The 16767-nt window shown below is 51.2% G+C and overlaps 3 protein-coding genes across 3 annotated transcripts; 1 reads left to right on the top strand and 2 right to left on the bottom strand.

The window, feature by feature from the left end:
* Positions 1-346: 346 nt before the first annotated feature.
* MRPS2 (mitochondrial ribosomal protein S2) lies at positions 347-2169 on the bottom strand. Its single transcript, XM_052668071.1, has 4 exons — positions 2091-2169; positions 1937-2011; positions 1716-1845; positions 347-1226 (listed from the first exon to the last, which is right to left on the bottom strand). Exons 1-4 carry the CDS (start codon positions 2116-2118, stop codon positions 650-652), a joined length of 810 nt encoding a protein of 269 aa, XP_052524031.1. The 5' UTR covers positions 2119-2169; the 3' UTR covers positions 347-649.
* PIERCE1 (piercer of microtubule wall 1) lies at positions 2160-4105 on the top strand. Its single transcript, XM_052668073.1, has 3 exons — positions 2160-2318; positions 2396-2474; positions 2811-4105. The coding sequence occupies exons 1-3, from the start codon at positions 2212-2214 to the stop codon at positions 2994-2996; spliced, it is 372 nt and encodes a 123-aa protein (XP_052524033.1). The 5' UTR covers positions 2160-2211; the 3' UTR covers positions 2997-4105.
* Positions 4106-5311: 1206 nt separating this feature from the next.
* PPP1R26 (protein phosphatase 1 regulatory subunit 26) lies at positions 5312-13560 on the bottom strand. The gene is made up of 2 exons (XM_052668041.1): positions 13438-13560; positions 5312-11486 (listed from the first exon to the last, which is right to left on the bottom strand). The coding sequence occupies exon 2, from the start codon at positions 11423-11425 to the stop codon at positions 7373-7375; it is 4053 nt and encodes a 1350-aa protein (XP_052524001.1). The 5' UTR covers positions 11426-11486; positions 13438-13560; the 3' UTR covers positions 5312-7372.
* Between the last annotated feature and the right edge of the window lie 3207 nt (positions 13561-16767).

The raw sequence follows: 16767 nt of genomic DNA, 5'->3' as shown, positions 1-16767 counted from the left end.
CGTCTGCTTTCTCGAGCGCCCCCTGCTGGGCGGGAGGACTGCATGGCGGAGCCCCCTTCTGCGTAAACAGAAAGTAGAAGAGCCAGGATGCGGGCCGGCCATCACCAGGCCTGAGCGCAGCGCTGCAGGGCTGCCCGGAGCGCTCCCATATTGGCACATAGAGAGTTAAGGGCTGGCCTGCCCTTTTCCTGGCAATTCCCTGCAGTTTCTGAGCACCCATGGATGGCCCTGCACGGTGCCCTGAAATCCCGAGGCTGGGGACCACCACCAAACCTTTCTCCCTCACCCTGTGAGCATGAATTTTTGCCAGAAATTTCCCCACCTCCCCATGTAACAGGGAAAGAAAGAAGAGGCTCAAAGACCCCTTTATTTGTGGCGTGTGATACAAGTGGCTTTGCAGCATTTCACAACAGGAGGGTCGCGGGACAGAAGTGCTCCTCACAACAACAAACCAGGACAGAGCTGGCACTGCCCCCGCTCCGTCTCCCCTTGGATCAATTGCTCTTGGGCAAATTGTTTTTCAGCTGGAAATGTCCCTGTGCAGCAAGCAGCCCAGCTCCTCTGAAAGCCAGGCTGTGTGATGCCATAGGTGCAGCACAGTAGAAGTGGAGCAGGATGCCCACCTCCAGCACGGAGATGAGGCCCGTGGTCAGGCCTGGCCTTCAGCCAGCACGGGGCGGCTCGTATCGCGCTTCTCTCGGCTCTGCAGATCCTGGAAGACCTCAATCTGCTTCCTCTTGTTCTTGGCACGGATGATGGTCATCTTGAAGATCTTGCAGTAGAGCTCCATGGCGGTGGGGCTGTCGTCATTGCCAGGGATGGGGTAGGTGATGAGACACGGGTTGCAGTTTGTGTCCACCACCCCCACCGTGGGGATGTTCATCTTGGCAGCATCCCGGATGGCCACGTGGGGCTCAAAAACATTGTTGAGGCTGCTGAGGAAGATAAGGAGGTCGGGCAGGCGGATGCCGGGACCGAACTGGATGTGGGCATTAGTGAGCAGGCCACCCTGCCAGTAGCGTGTATGGGCGTACTCCCCACACTCCCGTGCTGTGCTCTCAACCAGGTGGCAGAACTGCCGGTTGCGGCTGACGAAGAGGATGATGCCTTTGCGGTAGGCGATGTGGGCAGTGAAGTTGAGGGCCAGCTGGAGATGCTGCATCGTCTGATCCAAGTCAATGATGTCCTGGTCCAGGCGGCAGCCAAAGATGTAGGGCTCCATGAACCTGCAGGGACGGAGGGTGGGGGACATGCAAGGTTACTGGCATCAAGGAGGGATTTCCAGTGCTAAAGAAACCTTCCCACAGCTCAACTGTCTGCTGATACCAGACGGTCGTTTGAGTTGGAAGGGTTCCTTAAAAGCCATCTGGTCCCACTCCCTGCAGTGGACAGGGACACCCGCAGCTCCAGCAGGTGCTCACAGCCCCTCCAGCCCGACCTTGTGTGTCTGCAGGGACGAGGCATAACCTCCTCACTGGGCAACCAGTGCCAGTTCTTCACTGCTTCTATAGTTAAAAAACCCTTTATCCTTACATCCAATCTAAGCCTCCTCAAACTAAAAGATTTAGTTTGAAACCATCTGCCCTTGTTCTATCACAACAGACCCTGCTAAGGCAGCCCGAGCCCAGGTTTGGTGCTGCCTCCAAAGGCTCGCGTGCCCTAGAGAAACACTCCTGTTGTGAACAAGTGCTGGATCACAAAGCGGGCTCACTCACTGATGCCGGCATCCCTTCTTGTGCCCCAGATGCACTCGGGCGTCGAAAAGATCCTTCAGGGAGAACAGCTCCTTCACGTTGAAGAAATCGGGGTGGCGGAGCGGTTCGCTCAGCAGCTTGTCCTCCGGGTCTGGGGAGAGAGAAGAGAAAAAGCGATGCAGCCCAACGTGCCGGCAGGGCCGGGCAGGAGGGGAAGAAGGGCCGTGCCGGGCGGTGCTCACCGCGGGGCCGCGCCGTTGCCGCTGCCGCCGTCAGTGCCGCCGGGGCGGGGATGCCGCTGTAGAACCGCGGTGCCGCTGCGGGGAGAGAAGCACGTCGGTCACCGGGCGGGACGGGCACGGCTGTGCGCTGCTCGGCACGGCCCTACCCGCTCACCCGCCCTTAAGATCCGCGGTACCGCCATCTCCGTGCCCGAGGAAGAGGAAGAGGAACGGAACCTTCCGCTTCCCCCGCGCCCGCTGCCTGGCAACGCTACCGCGCGTCCCGTCCGGCCCGCATGGCACAGCCGCAGCCCGCCGAGAGCCCCGCGCCCCGCACCGGCACGTGGGTGAGCGCCACGCTGCCCCGCCGCTTCCTGCAGCTCCCCTGCTTCCGCGGCTACGGGTGAGCCCCTATAGGTCCCCCTCCGGCCTCTCAACCCCTCTGCCCTGTGCTCGGCTTGATGCTTTGTGTCCCCGCAGGCAGCCGGAGCCGCACCCGCTGTACCGGACGAGCAACCAGGAGTACGGCCGCAGAGCGCCCACGGCGTACGAAGTGCCGGTAGGTGCGAGCCCGGAGCCTGGGCAGGATATATACAGAGCGGCCGGTTTGGGGTCTCCCCGGGATGGCGGGGGGTGGAGGGGGTCTGCCTTCCTCCCAGGGCACGGCCAATCTTTCTCCTGCCCAGCAGCTACCAGGCTGGGAGATTTTAGCAACCCCACCTCAGACCCAGCGGCTCTGAACCCCCGCAGTTCCTTGGTTTTAGTCTGCCCCATAACAACGAACTCCTCGAGGGGCGTTGTGACGAAGTACTCTTAGAACGTTGTCCGAGCTCCCGCAGGCGCTGTTGGTGTCTGAACACCTCTCGTCTCATTTCCTTCTCCCTTTCCCGTGCAGATCTCCTACCACGTCACCTCGCACGCCTTCTCAGACGCTCTGGCCCAGCGTGGCATGTACAGGAACGACGGGCTCAACACCTCGCTGGAGAAGAGCCGTGTCACCGGCCCCGCCAACTTCATCACCCCCTACGACACCCTCAACTTTCACCCCAGCTACAAAGTCGGTGGGCCCTCGCACTGTTAGAGCAATGAAACCACTTCAGTTCATCGCTGGCTGCTTAGTTCGAAAAATAACTCCCTCCTCCCCTAAAAAGTCAGGCAAACGACAGCACCGACCCTACCCCAAACCTGCTGCTCAGCCCCACTGTGAAGCACCACGCACTTCAGGTGCAGTTACAGCCCTGCCTGCTGCCACCAGGCTGCAGGTGACCTTTCCTGAAAGCAGTGGGTTGTCACAGGCTGTGAGCAGGGAATTCAGTGTGTAGGCAACCTGTAGCCTTGAGGGTGTCCTGAACTTACAGAACCGTTTCCGAGCTGTTGTCTTAATAAAGAAACGCATGCAGGAATCCGCAGCACTGAAGTGATCCTGAAAATTATTTCTGAGAGGAAGGAAATGGCACAGATTGTCAAAAAGAGCTCACATGGCACAACGAATAGCAGCAGGATAACACAAGTTCATGCAGTTAAACAGTTAAGTTGGAATTTAATGAAAACTCCTCCTGAACACACTAAAGAATCTTTCAGCTTGCTACACAGTGTGACAAAATAGCTACGTTGACAGGTTAAAGGTAGCAATACATTTCTAGAAACACCCCCCCAGCTTCAAACTCTAGGATGTATTTTTTTAACAGGACTCCCAACCAGTCGAGGCCTCATTTGGCTTTGGAGGAAGAACAGATTGCTCTGTTTAGTTAAAATCACTGAACATCCAACGTCCAAAACTGAACAGCGTGCCATCAGGGCTGCGTTTTGTGGTGAGTTTTTGTTTTAAAACATTTTAAACACTCAAAGCCCAGTGTATGCTCCTGGGCCAGACACAACTTCGAGAAAGCCTAACAAACACTTCAAGCCCTGCACTGCAATTCATTTCGTTATCCCAAAGGCAAAAACAGCCAGCTGAGTTCATCCCTCCAAAAACACACCAACACATGTGAGCAAGTAAATACTGGGCACAGAAATGAGCCTGGGAAGTTAACCTTTTAAATATTCAACGCATTAAAATAGATAAGCAACCTCCTCTCACTCGCTGCTGTTCCTCCGTTGGACTCTAGATAATGCTTTGAGTTTCTCTTCTCTTTCTTCTCCTGAAATGAGAAGTAACATTAAGGGCAGAATTAATGCAAACACTTGTGGCAGGATTTTTCTGCAGGTTGAATAATTCAGGGATGGAGCTCTTAGAAATATAAACTTCGTGGGTTTTGTCACCTGTTTTCCATCTCTCTCCATACTTGATCTAAAACCACCCAGGTCCTTTCCTCCGTGCCTTAATTATTCCCCTTTTTGTTTAATTCCTGAGCTGAAAACAGTTTGTTTGAACAGTTTTGCACACTGTGTGACTTGCATCACCCTCACATAACTTGCATCCTATAGTATGTTGGGGTCGTGTTGCCTCATGCCCTCCACTCAGGTTGGCTGAGAAGGGAGCGACATGTGAGCTCTGGCTGCAGCCAGCCCCAAGCATAGACATTAATAAAGGAAATGGTGGCAGAGATGGAGTGTTTCTTCCTTTGATACAAAGCAGGCACAAGTTGAAACAGACTCCTAAAATACCAGCAAAGAACTGCCTGTAAAAAATGAAGGCAGTCCTCCTGGGCCCCCAAGGATCCCTGAAGATCGCCTTTCCTGAAGCACAAAAACACAGAGTTGCTGTCATAAAAATAAAGCAATGTATCCAATCATGGTTGGTTTTGTTTTTGTTTAATTAAAAAAAACAAAGGCAGCTCATTTAAAAAAAAAGGCAATTTCTTCACTTCCTGAGTAGACCTGAGCTCATGGCTCTATCCTTGTATACGCTGCCAAAGCTGCACCATCAAATTAAGCCCTGTGAAGGCTGAAGCACTCAGCCAGTGCCTTTGTGGCCATCACTGCAGAAGCCAAAACAGGGTCAGCTGCCTGGCTGATAGGAGATTCTTCTTCTTGCTATGAAGAACGTTTCCCTGAATGGCCACATCACATAAAAGCTGTGTTCTGTCCCATCCACAAGGACATCACACACTGCTGTCCCAGGGGACGACGGCCTCAGGTTGCTGGTGGCTGAGAGCACAGGAGGAAAGGTGCAGGAGCAGCAGAGGAGCTGTGGCCCTGCTCCCAGGTTCAGCCAATGCAAACTGGATTGACTCCGAGGCATCCTTCGCTCACAGGTGATCCTGACATGGATTAATTGCATCTCTGGACTGCAGACAGGAGGGAAAAGCTGCAACACAACACACTGCTCACCAATGACGGAAACACAAACCACAGGAGCACTCTGGTTTCACGGTCCACAGTCAGAACCCCATTTATTAAACATTATAAACGTATCAATGTACACCATTTCCTATATACAAATCAAGTTTCATCAATTTTTTTTTTATTTTATTTTTAAAAAGTGCTGCTTGATAGCTTGTATTTAAAGCACAAGGTCATCAGAATTGCATCTTCACTGGAAGTGAATCAGTTCACAAGTAGTACTGAGAACACAGACACACCGACGGGGGCACAAAACACCTCGTAAGTCTTAAGGTTGGATTAGTGAAAAACGTTGAAAAACATTCAGCTTATTTCACACATAGTGCTTCCACCATCCCTACTAAGAATGGTTGAATCCTCTGAAAGCAAGGTACTCTGAAAAATTCTATTTCAAAATACAGCCTATTCACCTATTCCAAACAAAATGCCCAAATCCTGCAGCTGAATCAAGGCAGACACGACATGCCTGTGCAAACTTCCTGCAGGCACGAGCTAAGTAAAAAAAACACTTTTCCATGGTATCCTACCACAAAAATGAAGTGAGCCAGCAGTGAACTCCTCCACCGACCAGCCCAAGGACTACAAAAAGGTGGCCTGACGCTAAGAAATGCCAAGTGACCACTCTACGCATGTTTAAAACGCACCTGCACGACAGTATAAACACACCAAGGATGTCTTCTATTCCTCTACATGCCACGGTTACCTTTTCTACTCTATGCCACGCCGCAGTTTGCCAGCATTCTGCCAATGCAATCACATCTGGAGATAGCAGGTGATACTGGATCCGTTCTTGGCTGCTTTCGCTCCGTTTCTGAACATTAAGGCCAGCCTTCAGGAAGACTGCTGAAGTGATTAAGAAACGAGGTGAGCCGAAATGGGAGTGTGGCTGAGGAGGTCAGTAGAAGACTGAATAGAGATAGCATCAAATCGATTCACAGGACAGACGCAGGAACAAACTACTCAGGGGACTTCATTACACACAAATGGAAATGAAAGAACCGGTCAACAGCTTCAATTCACACCTCTTGGATTTTTCAGTGGAACTGGTGTGGAACACTTTCATTGCGATACAAAGGCATTACTTGAATGCCACTTAGAGTCAGTTCAAATAAAAAAAGACAGTAGTGAAAAATTGCTTTATTCCGGGTGCTGGAAAAAGAGAGAAAACTCTCTAAGTATGAAAGAACAGTGCTGAAAATATCCGTGGCGTTTCTGTTAGGGACTTCCTGCAGCAAATCTAGCTTTGCTCTATTGCACAAAAATTGCAAATGAAAGTAGAAGTTCACAGAAATGTAACACCTTAGAAACCACTTCTGAAAAAGGAAAGTAAGGGCACTCAGTTGAAGAAAGTTCATTTGGAAAAATCCAAACACGTTGCTGGGTAACTGCAGGGCCTCAGACTCAAGAGTAAGGAGGAAATCGTTTCAGGCTCGCAGGCCCAGCAACACCCAAGTCTAGTGACACCCACAGAAGTCATGTCTGAACAGACATTCCTTCACTTCGCTCCAACTGCAATTGTGCTTCGAATCATCTGCTAGCAGGAGGTGTTCAGCATTCCAAAGGTGCTTTCTGTGGCCACTGCGGTCGCTGCGCAGGGATGAGCAGACAGACAGACCCTCTGCGCCTGCCTGGATTTGCATGTGGATCTTCATGGCCTCCACACCTGCAGCTGCACCAACTCTGCTGGAGTTCTGCTTGCTGAGTTCACTGCGCAGTCCCTGGGGACACAGGATTGTCCTAAGGCAGCTCGAGTGTAAACACATGGCAGGCAGGGAGCTTCCAAAGCACTGCGCCATCAGCAAATGCTGTGTTCGCCTGGGATCTCCTCACAGACTGACAAACAGGTTTCCTTCCAACACGATTAGAGGCCTCATAATTTAAAGCCTGATTAGGCAGTATCTCCTCATCTATAATAGCTACAGCACTCTGTAGTAATGTGAGCACTAAAAATCATTATAAAAAATATCTCCTTAGAAGGCTTTAAATAATTTACAAAATTCTACAAAACCTAAGCACGTTTATCCATGATACCCCTGTTATATAGAAGCATTTTTCACCTTAGTGCGTGTATGATACGCGTTTATCACCTTCTCATGTCTTATCAAGGTAATTACAAGGATAGTTGTTTTCTAAAAAGCCTGTTACTGTGGGAGGAAAGATAAAAAAGTGTACTTACTTATCTGATACCTGCAATTTCATGAGGGAATCTGGGCTGTCCCCTGCTGGTGTGTCAGTACATTTTGCACAGTCCTTCTCTAAAACTTCCTGCCCTTGGTCCGGTTCACAATCAGTTTCCCTGTGCTGCAGGACAGGCACTTTGCCTTCCCAATTGGAGCTGGATACCTGAATTTCTGACTGTCTGTCACTGTCCTGGCAGGCAATGCTCTCCTTCTCCACGCACACGTGCACACCGTTTCCTGCACATGCCTCTCCACTAGCTTCACCTGCTCTTACTGCTGTCACACTTAGCTCCTGCAGTGCACAACCTGCACGTGGATCTTGCCTGTTGTCCTGCTGGTTATTCTCTCCACGACCACATACGTGTATACTCTGCTGGCATGTCTCTTTGCTACCTTTATCTGCTTCTACCACTGCCTTACTGCTCTGTAGGAGTGGGGGACTCACATTTGAATCTGCCCTGCTGTCTCTGTGGCTATCTCCTTCCTCAGCCCCCATCTGCACGTTCTCAGCTTTGTTTGTTCTTCTGCAAACCTTATCTACTTGTCCTGCTGCCACACTCTGCTCCTGTGAGGAGAGATTCAGATGTGAATCCGTCCAGCCTCCTGCAGCAGCAGCCTTTTTGCAGCCCTCTGCCTCTTTGATACACAAAGGAGCAGCATCTGGTCTTTCACAGGTTTCTGCTACATGGGGACCTGACACTTCCACAGCGAGCTTCTGACAAGAGTTGGATTCTTTTATTGCTGTCTCATTCTCCCCACTACATTCACCTTTTGGCAGTGGGGCTCCTTTTTCCCGTGTAAGTACATCTGTATCCTGGGAAGCTACCTCTGTTCCTGATGTGCTGCTCTGGCTGAGCAAATGCTCTGATTTCTGCTTTTTGTTCAAAAGCATGGATTTCTTCCTCTCCCGGGCACGTTTCAGCCCTGCAATAAATTTACTCGAAATCTTTAACTGAAAGGAGTTCTTTCTTTTAGATCTAGACTTTGCATTGCTCACTTTTTGCCTTTTACGACCTTCATTTCTGCTGGTTTTAGAAGGCAGTGTTTTCTGCACAGGCTCTGTGTTAGACACATCCTTTTTCCCTGTCGCTTTCCCAGGTAACTCACCAGCAGCAACACCTTTAACCCCCACCACTGCTAGTTTAGCTTTTGACTGACCAGTAGTATTAAAAGAAACATTCTCTGCAGAGGAAGCAGTTTTCCCACTGTCAAGTAACATTGCACTTTTCCCTTCCATTCTCTGAGAGCTCTTCAACTCATCAGTTTGCTGAGATCCCTTAGTCTTTTTAGTCTGACCCAGCAAGAAGTCCATCTCATTTTCAACCGACTGCTGCTTCACTTTTCCTTTACTTGCAGTTTGTTTGCTCAACAGGTCTAGAGTTGCCCCATTTTTTTGCATCTCTGAATTGCCTGCAGAGTCTTTAGCCTTTTCTGCCAAAAATTTCCTAATTTCTTGTTCAATGCTGTCATCACTGTCCACTGAACTGCTATCATCAGTGCCTGATGCAGCTGTGAAAGCACATTTCCTGTTTTTAGCTATCTGCAGGTTATTCTGGTTCGAAACGGGTTCAGGTTTGCATCCTTTTTTAAGCTGTAAATCACACTCTACGTTCTTAACGGCTTCAGGTCTTTCACTTGAAAGGCTGACATTTACTTCATCTGGATGATTTCTGACTGCATTCTCCTTCACAGCTTTTCTAGATTTTGAGAGGCAGCTTTTCAGCAGCACGGGATTTTTACCTTTCCACTCACTTTGCTGCAGGTCACTGACCTCATCCAGCAGCTGACTGTCAGTCTCGGTACACCTGACTCTCTTCTTGCACTGAGATTTCTGGTCCTTAGACTTCTTCTTTAATTTTCTTTTAGATCGTAAAAGGTCCTTAATAGCACTATCAAGGTCCTCATCGCTATCCAGAGAACTGCTCTCATCATCTGAACCATCCCTCTCTTGACTTTGGACGGTCTTTTTCACAAGCTGTCTGGCACCACTCTGAACCTGCAAAAAAGGATTTCCAGCATCCAAGGCCACACATTCACCAACAGATTCAGACGGCTCAGAAGACATCAGCTGCTGCTGCTCAGTCTCATTGCTGCTGAGCATCGGAGCGCCACAGAGTCCTTCAGAGCTGCTCAGGGTGCCCTCCTGGAGCACAGGAACTTTTGAATAGGCATCTGGCTGAAAAAATCCCGTCCCCAGCTGTTCGGATGCTTTCGATGCACTTTGCTTTGCTACTCCGCCTTCCCTTTTAAGTCTCTTTTTACGACTCGGTGAGAGTTTCAGTGTTTTGGGAAGAGAAGGCTCCAGGGTACCAGTGAGGCTGTTTTGATCAGAAGGCAAAGGCGTCTGGATCGAGTGTGACAGGCCAGGAGGCTTTGTTACAAGGCCAGGAGGCTTTGTTACAAGGCTTTCTGACTGTGCTTTCAGAGCCAAAAAAGCCCGGATTTCTTGCTCTATGCTGTCATCGCTGTCCACAAGGCTGCTGTCACTTTCACAATGGGAAGATGAGAGAAGCTGGGGAGAAAAGAAGGAATCTGCAGCGAGGGATTTGCTGTCACTTCCCATTTGGGATGGCATGATTGTTTTGGAAATATCAAGAATAGCTTCTGCACACATGAGTTCTGCAGATGTGTCTGCTCTGCAAGAAGCCTGCAATGTGAGCTCGCAAGCAGCAATCTTGTTTTCCGGAGGCACAAAATGCCTGGCTTTTTTCAGTGGTTTAAACAGCCTGTTAAAGTCATTGCTGGAGCTTTCTAATTCTGCTGACTTTGAATTAATCTCCTTCCTCTTGTTGCTCGTAGGGCTTTTACAGATTTCTGGTGAGGCACTTTTTGTCGAGCTAATTGTCAGGCTTGCTGAAATGTCCGCTATACCCTTTGTGTCAAATTGCTCCCTTTGCAAAGGGACACAGTCCGTTGTGTGACCTGCCTCTTTCCTGATCTTCTCCAGCTGATAAAGCTGAATGGCTTCTTCGATCCCGTCATCGCTGCTGGAGTCGGATGCGTGCATGCTCTCATCCATAAGGGTTCCACTAGGATGCCAGTAGTTAGTTCCACTTTCTTCATTTTGCTGCAGTAACCAGGGCTGGCTGGCTGCTTCTAGATAAGCTTGGTCCACTTGGTGGAAATCACCAGGCATTTCCTGGATTTTAGTCTTCAAACACTTGGGCTGCGTGCTGGTTTTCCGTAGCTTGGGATGGTGTCTCAAGAGGAGCGCGTTACAACCTCGCTTCACAGCACCGCAGTTTGTTTTGTTAGAAGTTTGTTTGTTGCTTTTAAGGACAGATCTCACATGGGAATCTTTTTTACCCTGCCCGATTACACACTTGCTAATTTCTTGTTGCTTCTTCTCATTCAAGAACTGCACAATTTCAGCTTGTATGCTCTGTTCAAAAGAGTCATCACTACTAATGCTCTGAGGGGAAGCAGGCTGTAGCCTTTTACCAATTCTAAGCTGGTCAGAAAAGTACTCTTCAGAGAGCATATCTGCTTTAAATTTCACAGGGAGAAGGTTACCAGACATTTTGTCCTGGGAGAATTCTCTCTTAAGCCTTTTGTCTCTGGCTATGTTTTCGGAACACTCTGCATTCCTCTGTAATGACTGGTCACTTTTTCCTTTTGCTTTCAGGTACTCTTGAATAGCTTCCTCTATTCCACGGTCAACAGAATCGTCACTATCAGAATCAAGCAAGAGAGTCCCAAACTCCACATTCTCTTCAGCGTCATCTGAATCAGCAGGACAACCCCTCTGGGTGTATTTGGGATGCTTGTGGAGCAGTGTGGTGCTAGGTGCAACCCTATCGCTCGTGCCTTTTTCTCCCTTTTGTTTCTTCTGCATAATACATTCACACTCATTGTTCATACCCAGGGGAGACTCTTGACTTTGCAGGCTGCTTATGATCATTTGAACTTTTGCATGCACAGAGTTTCTGGCGACGTCCCCTTCAGACTCAGAGAAGCAAACAGGGTATCTACAATTCCTCACTGGTCCAAAGGATTCCCATTGTGTCTGAAGAGCTACCAGAGGAGAAGCATTCATAAGGAACATTCTAGCAGACAACCGCAAAGCCCACAGAGGGGAAAGTTTTCAGGCTGGTCTCTTTTCCATCCTACAGTAGAAAAAAAAAAAAAAAGAAAATACTTTTTATCACATGTCAAGCTTCTAAAATTTCCATGTAATAACACTTGGTAACACAAATTGTAAATTATTAACACTCACACTAACCGTGCCAGATAATCACAAGGGCTTCTGCTCAACACCCCTTGAAATGGCAAATTCTGCCATTACTGTCACTGAGGATAAGACAGAACACTCATCATTTGTGGTTTCCAGTGCTCCTGCAACAACCACAATCCAATTCAAGTAAGCATCTTCACTTTTGAGATTCTTCCTATGCTTCCCACTGAAGGCCGCACACTTTGGAGTATGTTCCTAAATAACCCTGCCTTGCCAAGACCCATGGAATAAATCTTGCTGATATCTCACTGCACAGGTGTGTGAGACCTCCCTCCTACACCAACATTCTGATAGTTTGCAATGAATTTTGTGGCAAAAGAGAACGAATGCTTTGCCATTTCATTCGCCAACTCTTTGCCAAAGAACGCCCTCGTACAACACACTTTAACCCAAGCCCTGAGCTCTGGGAATCCATTGCATGCATTCTTTTCTCCTCAGTGGGAATCCGCTTCAAAACATCAGTCTTGCACAATTCCAGCTTTAAGTGTGGGGATCAAGAACATCCTTCACCCTTCACGTGCTGGGCCACGAATCCACCTGGCTCACGTCTCACGGCAGCAGCTGAGCAGTCTGCTGTGATGCGGGTCAGAACCAAAACTTGTATAAAAACACAGTTTTCAAAATGCTCTCCAACACATTCACCGGGGCAACGATAAATTACAAACGGCTTTCTTCCTAAGAAGCACCTAAAGTTCAAACAGAAATTGGAACACCTAATTATCCCAAAGAAATGCAATTAACACGCTTAAGTTCCCGGCTTCACAAAGAACCCAGCTGATTTCCTATTAACCTCTTTCCACAGTTCCCAGAAGTGGGGCAGATGTCTTCATCATCCCGCGCCCAGATGGCTGCTGCCCTACAGCTGTCACACAGGACTGAGGTTCGTTTTCACATCGCTCTTTGGGGCCACAGCCAGCACCCCAGTGGCACCGATACACCACAGGGATGTGCACTAATGGCACCTGTATATATTTACCACCTCTGGCGCTCAAATACAGCTGACTTCCTTTAGAGATAAAGCCCAGCAATTAAGAGCTATAGAAACACACCTTGCGAAGACACGAAGGGACAGAATCATAGAAACGCTCAGGTTGGAAAAGACCTTCAAGATCATCAAGTCCAAACACGACCAACCATCCTACCCTAACAGCACTCTGCTCAATCCTGTCCCTGAGCACCACATCCAAACGGGTTTTAAACACATCCAGGGCGGTGACTTGACCCCGCCACCTCCCCGGGGAGCCCATTGCAGCGCTTCACAACCCCTTCCGGAAAGTTTTCCCCGACGTCCCATCCAACCCGCAACTTGTGGCCGTTTCCCCTCGTCCTGTCGCACGAATGCACGGCGGCCACAGCAGGCGGCACAACCCGCTTTGAGGCTGCGGCAACTCACAAAACCATCGCTGACTTACGGACGTTTCGGGAGGGCCCGCACAGCTCAAGGCTGCCATCCCCACGTCCTGCCCCGCCTGCGGCACCTGCAGCGATGGGGCGCCCGCCGCTCCTCGCTCACCGCGCCCGGCCCTCACCGCCTCACGGCGCCTCCGCAGCCGCCGCTCCGACCCGGCGCTGCTGAAGCCGTCCGCTCCTCGGGGACGGCGCGAAGGGGCGGCAGCCCTCGGGGCTCCGCGAGGGGCCGCTTCCCCGGGAGTCCGCGCACGGAACGGCCCAAGGGACGCGACGGGACGCGCGGAGGCCGCGGGGCCGCCCGCCTTCCGCCGCCCGCCCAGGCCGGGCCCCGCCGCGCCGCGCCGCCATGGTTCCCTTCCCGCCTTCCGCCGCCCTCGGCCGGGCCCGGCTCGGCCCGCCGGCTCGGCGCTCACCTGCGGCCGCCGCCTCCTCCTCCGCCGCGGGGGGAGGCCGAGCAGAAGGGGCGGTGGTGCCGGCGGACCCTCGGCGCTCCGTTCCGCGCGGGAAGAACGGGCGGCGCTTCCTCTCCTGAGCCCCGGGGAGCGGGAGGCATGCGCCGCAGGGCCCGGCGCGGAGGCGGAGGGCGGACGGAACGCCGCGGTCAGCGGCTGCGGGAGGAGCGGGGCGGGGAGGAGCCGGGCCGGGGCGGCGTGCGGAGGGAGCGCGGAGCTGAGCGGGCCGCGCCGCTTCCAGCGGAGGAAGCGCATCGGCAACACGTCGGCCCGTCGTGCCGCGGCCGGGCTTTGGATGCGAAAGCAGAGCGGGGCTCGGAGAGCCGAGCGCGCGTCCGGCCCGCTCCGAGGTTCTCACGCTCGGCCCCCAAGCGGCACGGCGGGGCGCGGAGCTGCTCGGCGTCGCTCGCGGCTCTCGGTCGCAGCGCGTCTCGGTGTCGCCGGATGACAGACGGACGCCCCGAGCCCGGCGCTGCCTGCCTTCCCGTGGCCGGCTCAGCCCTGCTCCGAGCAGACGCCGTCCGTACTGCCGTACTGCTGGAGCTTCTTCTCTTCCAGGAGTTTTTGTGCTCGCTTTGCGCTCACTTGAGCGTTGAGGAATGGATTCCCATCTACTTTCGCCCCGGAGATGCTTGCCCGAGGCGCAAGGAATCGTGCTTTTTCCTGGACCCCAGCCTCACACCCTAATTCCTTTCCAAATCTGCCCTGCTTTTTGGGGGAAGTGGGGCAGGACCATGCCAGGCACAGTCACAGACTCAGACTGATTCATCCCCTGCTCTTACAGTAGATTAAACAGCTGACAAGTCCTGTGTTTTATTTTATTTTTTCCCTGGGATATGTGGTATGCTTTTATATCCCGAAACGGCTCGCTTGAACAAGGCTGCTGCAAACAGCACAGCCAGCATCTGTGTGCAGAGAGAACAATGAGCTGGCTTTTCCTTAGCTGCAGAGTTGCAGCCTGGAGGTGAGGAAGCTTTGCTCCGTTTCACCATGTTCCTCCCAGTGCTGCTCTAGAGGAAAGAGCTCTTGTACTCATGTATCCTCCCAGGCCAAGTCAATTTGCATGCGAATGTGCTTTAAAAATAAAATTAAAGTCAAAGCTGTGGGCAGCAACCTGATAGATGTGCTTGTGCACAAGCAGTTGCTCGGAGCGGAGGGAGGGATGTTGGCTGCTGGGAGCTCGGCTGTCACCAGCTGAGGTGGCATTCTGTGGCTCTGCAGAGCAGTGCTCTCAGTATGTATCCTGCAGCTCGAAATGAACAGGGAGCTTCTCCCCCAGGTCCCATTAGGGATGATTTGTCTTCCTGATCCGTGATCTTTGTGGAAATGAGAGCAGTGGTCCACATGTCCCTGCTGGGTGGATGACAAAGTCACAAGCACTAATTGGGCCCCTTGTTAGGGGATGGCAGGGAAACGTTGGTGTTTTCAAAATGAAACGTCCTCCCTGACCTCAGGATCTGCGCATCCCATTTGCAGCTTATTACAGGGGGCAGGGATGGGCTCTCATTAGAGGTGGCTCTGCACACATTAGAGGCAAAAGCTGCTGCGGGCTATCAAGGCTGAAGCTGGAGCTCAGGCGATGCATTTCTTTTTTTCTTTTTCTTTTTTTTTTAATCCAGAAAGAAAAGGGACGAGATTAAAACTGAAACGGTAAGAATGAAAGGACTCACCTCGCAGCTCTTCCTGTTGTCAGGAGACCTGTGGATTCTGGGCCAATTACTGCTTTCGCATGGAGCTGTGTTAACGCCGGTGCATTGCTGTCGGTGGGGTGTGAGTCAGCGTGCTGCCAGCTGGGGGCATGGGAACAGCGACAGCCTCAGGTCCTGCTAACCTTTCGGTGGCAGTTTTGTGTTCCTCAAACACGTCTTCAAGTTTGGGGGCAAAATGAACCCCGTTAAAGTGCAAATCTGGTTGTGTCCGTGAGGTTTTTTGGTGAAAGCATTGCGGGGGGAAGGATGGGGAGGGAGCGTGGACTGAGCTCAGCAGGTGTTTGGGTTCCACGGTCACGAGCTTCAGGAGCTCCAAAGCTTTTGTCAAAGAAGTCGTGCAAGCATTGCCTTTAAATAAGTGGCATGGGCTGCATCTCTCTGGTTGGGAATGGGGCTCGGGGGGCTCCAGGACTTGCTTCCCTCTTGCATGGGTTTGCTCGTGCTGTGAGCTGCAGCAGCGTGTGCCTGGATCATGTAGTAACATGGTAAATCAGAGAGTGTAGTTGTTATTTAATAAATGCCAAGGAGACTCATGAGGCCTTGAAGTTATAATAGATCTAATTTAGAAAGAAAGGAATAGAGATGCCTGTGAAAACTGCTAGCGAGCAGCGCTGGGTATTGAACGTTTCTATTTGCCCCATGAGCAGAGCTGTGCTGTGCAAACAGCATCGTCAGCAGGGGAAATGGCACCAGGACTGCATGGAGTCACAGCTGGAGAACTTCCTGTTCCCCCCAACCACTACAGTGCACAGAGCTGAGCGTGTATGGGGCACAGCTGCCCGGTTTGGAGGAAAATCCTTTTCAGCCTCTGGGCTGTGCAGAGGGGAGCGGAGAGTGTGGGAAGACCCTGGGTGGGAGGACTGAGGGACATACAGAAATAATCCCCTTTTTCTCCCTTCCTTCCTTCCTTTCTTCCTTCCTTCCTTCCTTCCTTCCTTCCTTCCTTCCTTCCTTCCTTCCTTCCTTCCTTCCTTCCTTCCTTCCTTCCTTCCTTCCTTCCTTCCTTCCTTCCTTCCTTCCTTCCTTCCTTCCTTCCTTCCTTCCTTCCTTCCTTCCTTCCTTCTTTTTTTTTTTTTTAATGAGCCATTTGCTGACTTTCCCCCAGCAACACTTTGATTTCAGTCACAATCAGGGATATAAACACAGGCATTACGTGCCAGCAGCCATGGTGGAAGGTGATGAAAAGGGTCTGTGCGTTTCAGGATGGACTGGTTAAAGGGCAGCATTAAAGGTGGGACAAATGTTGTCCCCACTGCACAAAGAAAAGCTGTAATGAAACTGAAGTGCTGTGGTTGCTGTATATTTCAAAAGGAAACTTATGCTTTAACTGTGTGCCAAAACTGCTGGGAGCTTAAAGGGGACGAAGGGAGGATAAAGAAATCACCATGTGCTCTCCAGTTCCCTTCATTACTCCATTTCAGGTTGGATACTAGGCAAAATTTCCTCTCTGAATGAATGGTGGTGCATTGGCACAGGCTGCGCAGGGAGTGGTGGAGTCCCCATCCCCGGAGGTGTTCCAGACCCACACAGGTTTGGCACTGAGGGGCATGTTCAGTGGGCATGGTGTTGAGTTGGGGTTGGG

Source organism: Tympanuchus pallidicinctus, unplaced genomic scaffold, assembly GCF_026119805.1.
Source record: "Tympanuchus pallidicinctus isolate F22 unplaced genomic scaffold, pur_lepc_1.0 scaffold8, whole genome shotgun sequence".
Lineage (NCBI taxonomy): Eukaryota > Metazoa > Chordata > Aves > Galliformes > Phasianidae > Tympanuchus > Tympanuchus pallidicinctus.
Note: the sequence above shows the minus strand (reverse complement) of the source record. Positions and strands in the feature narration are given on the sequence as shown.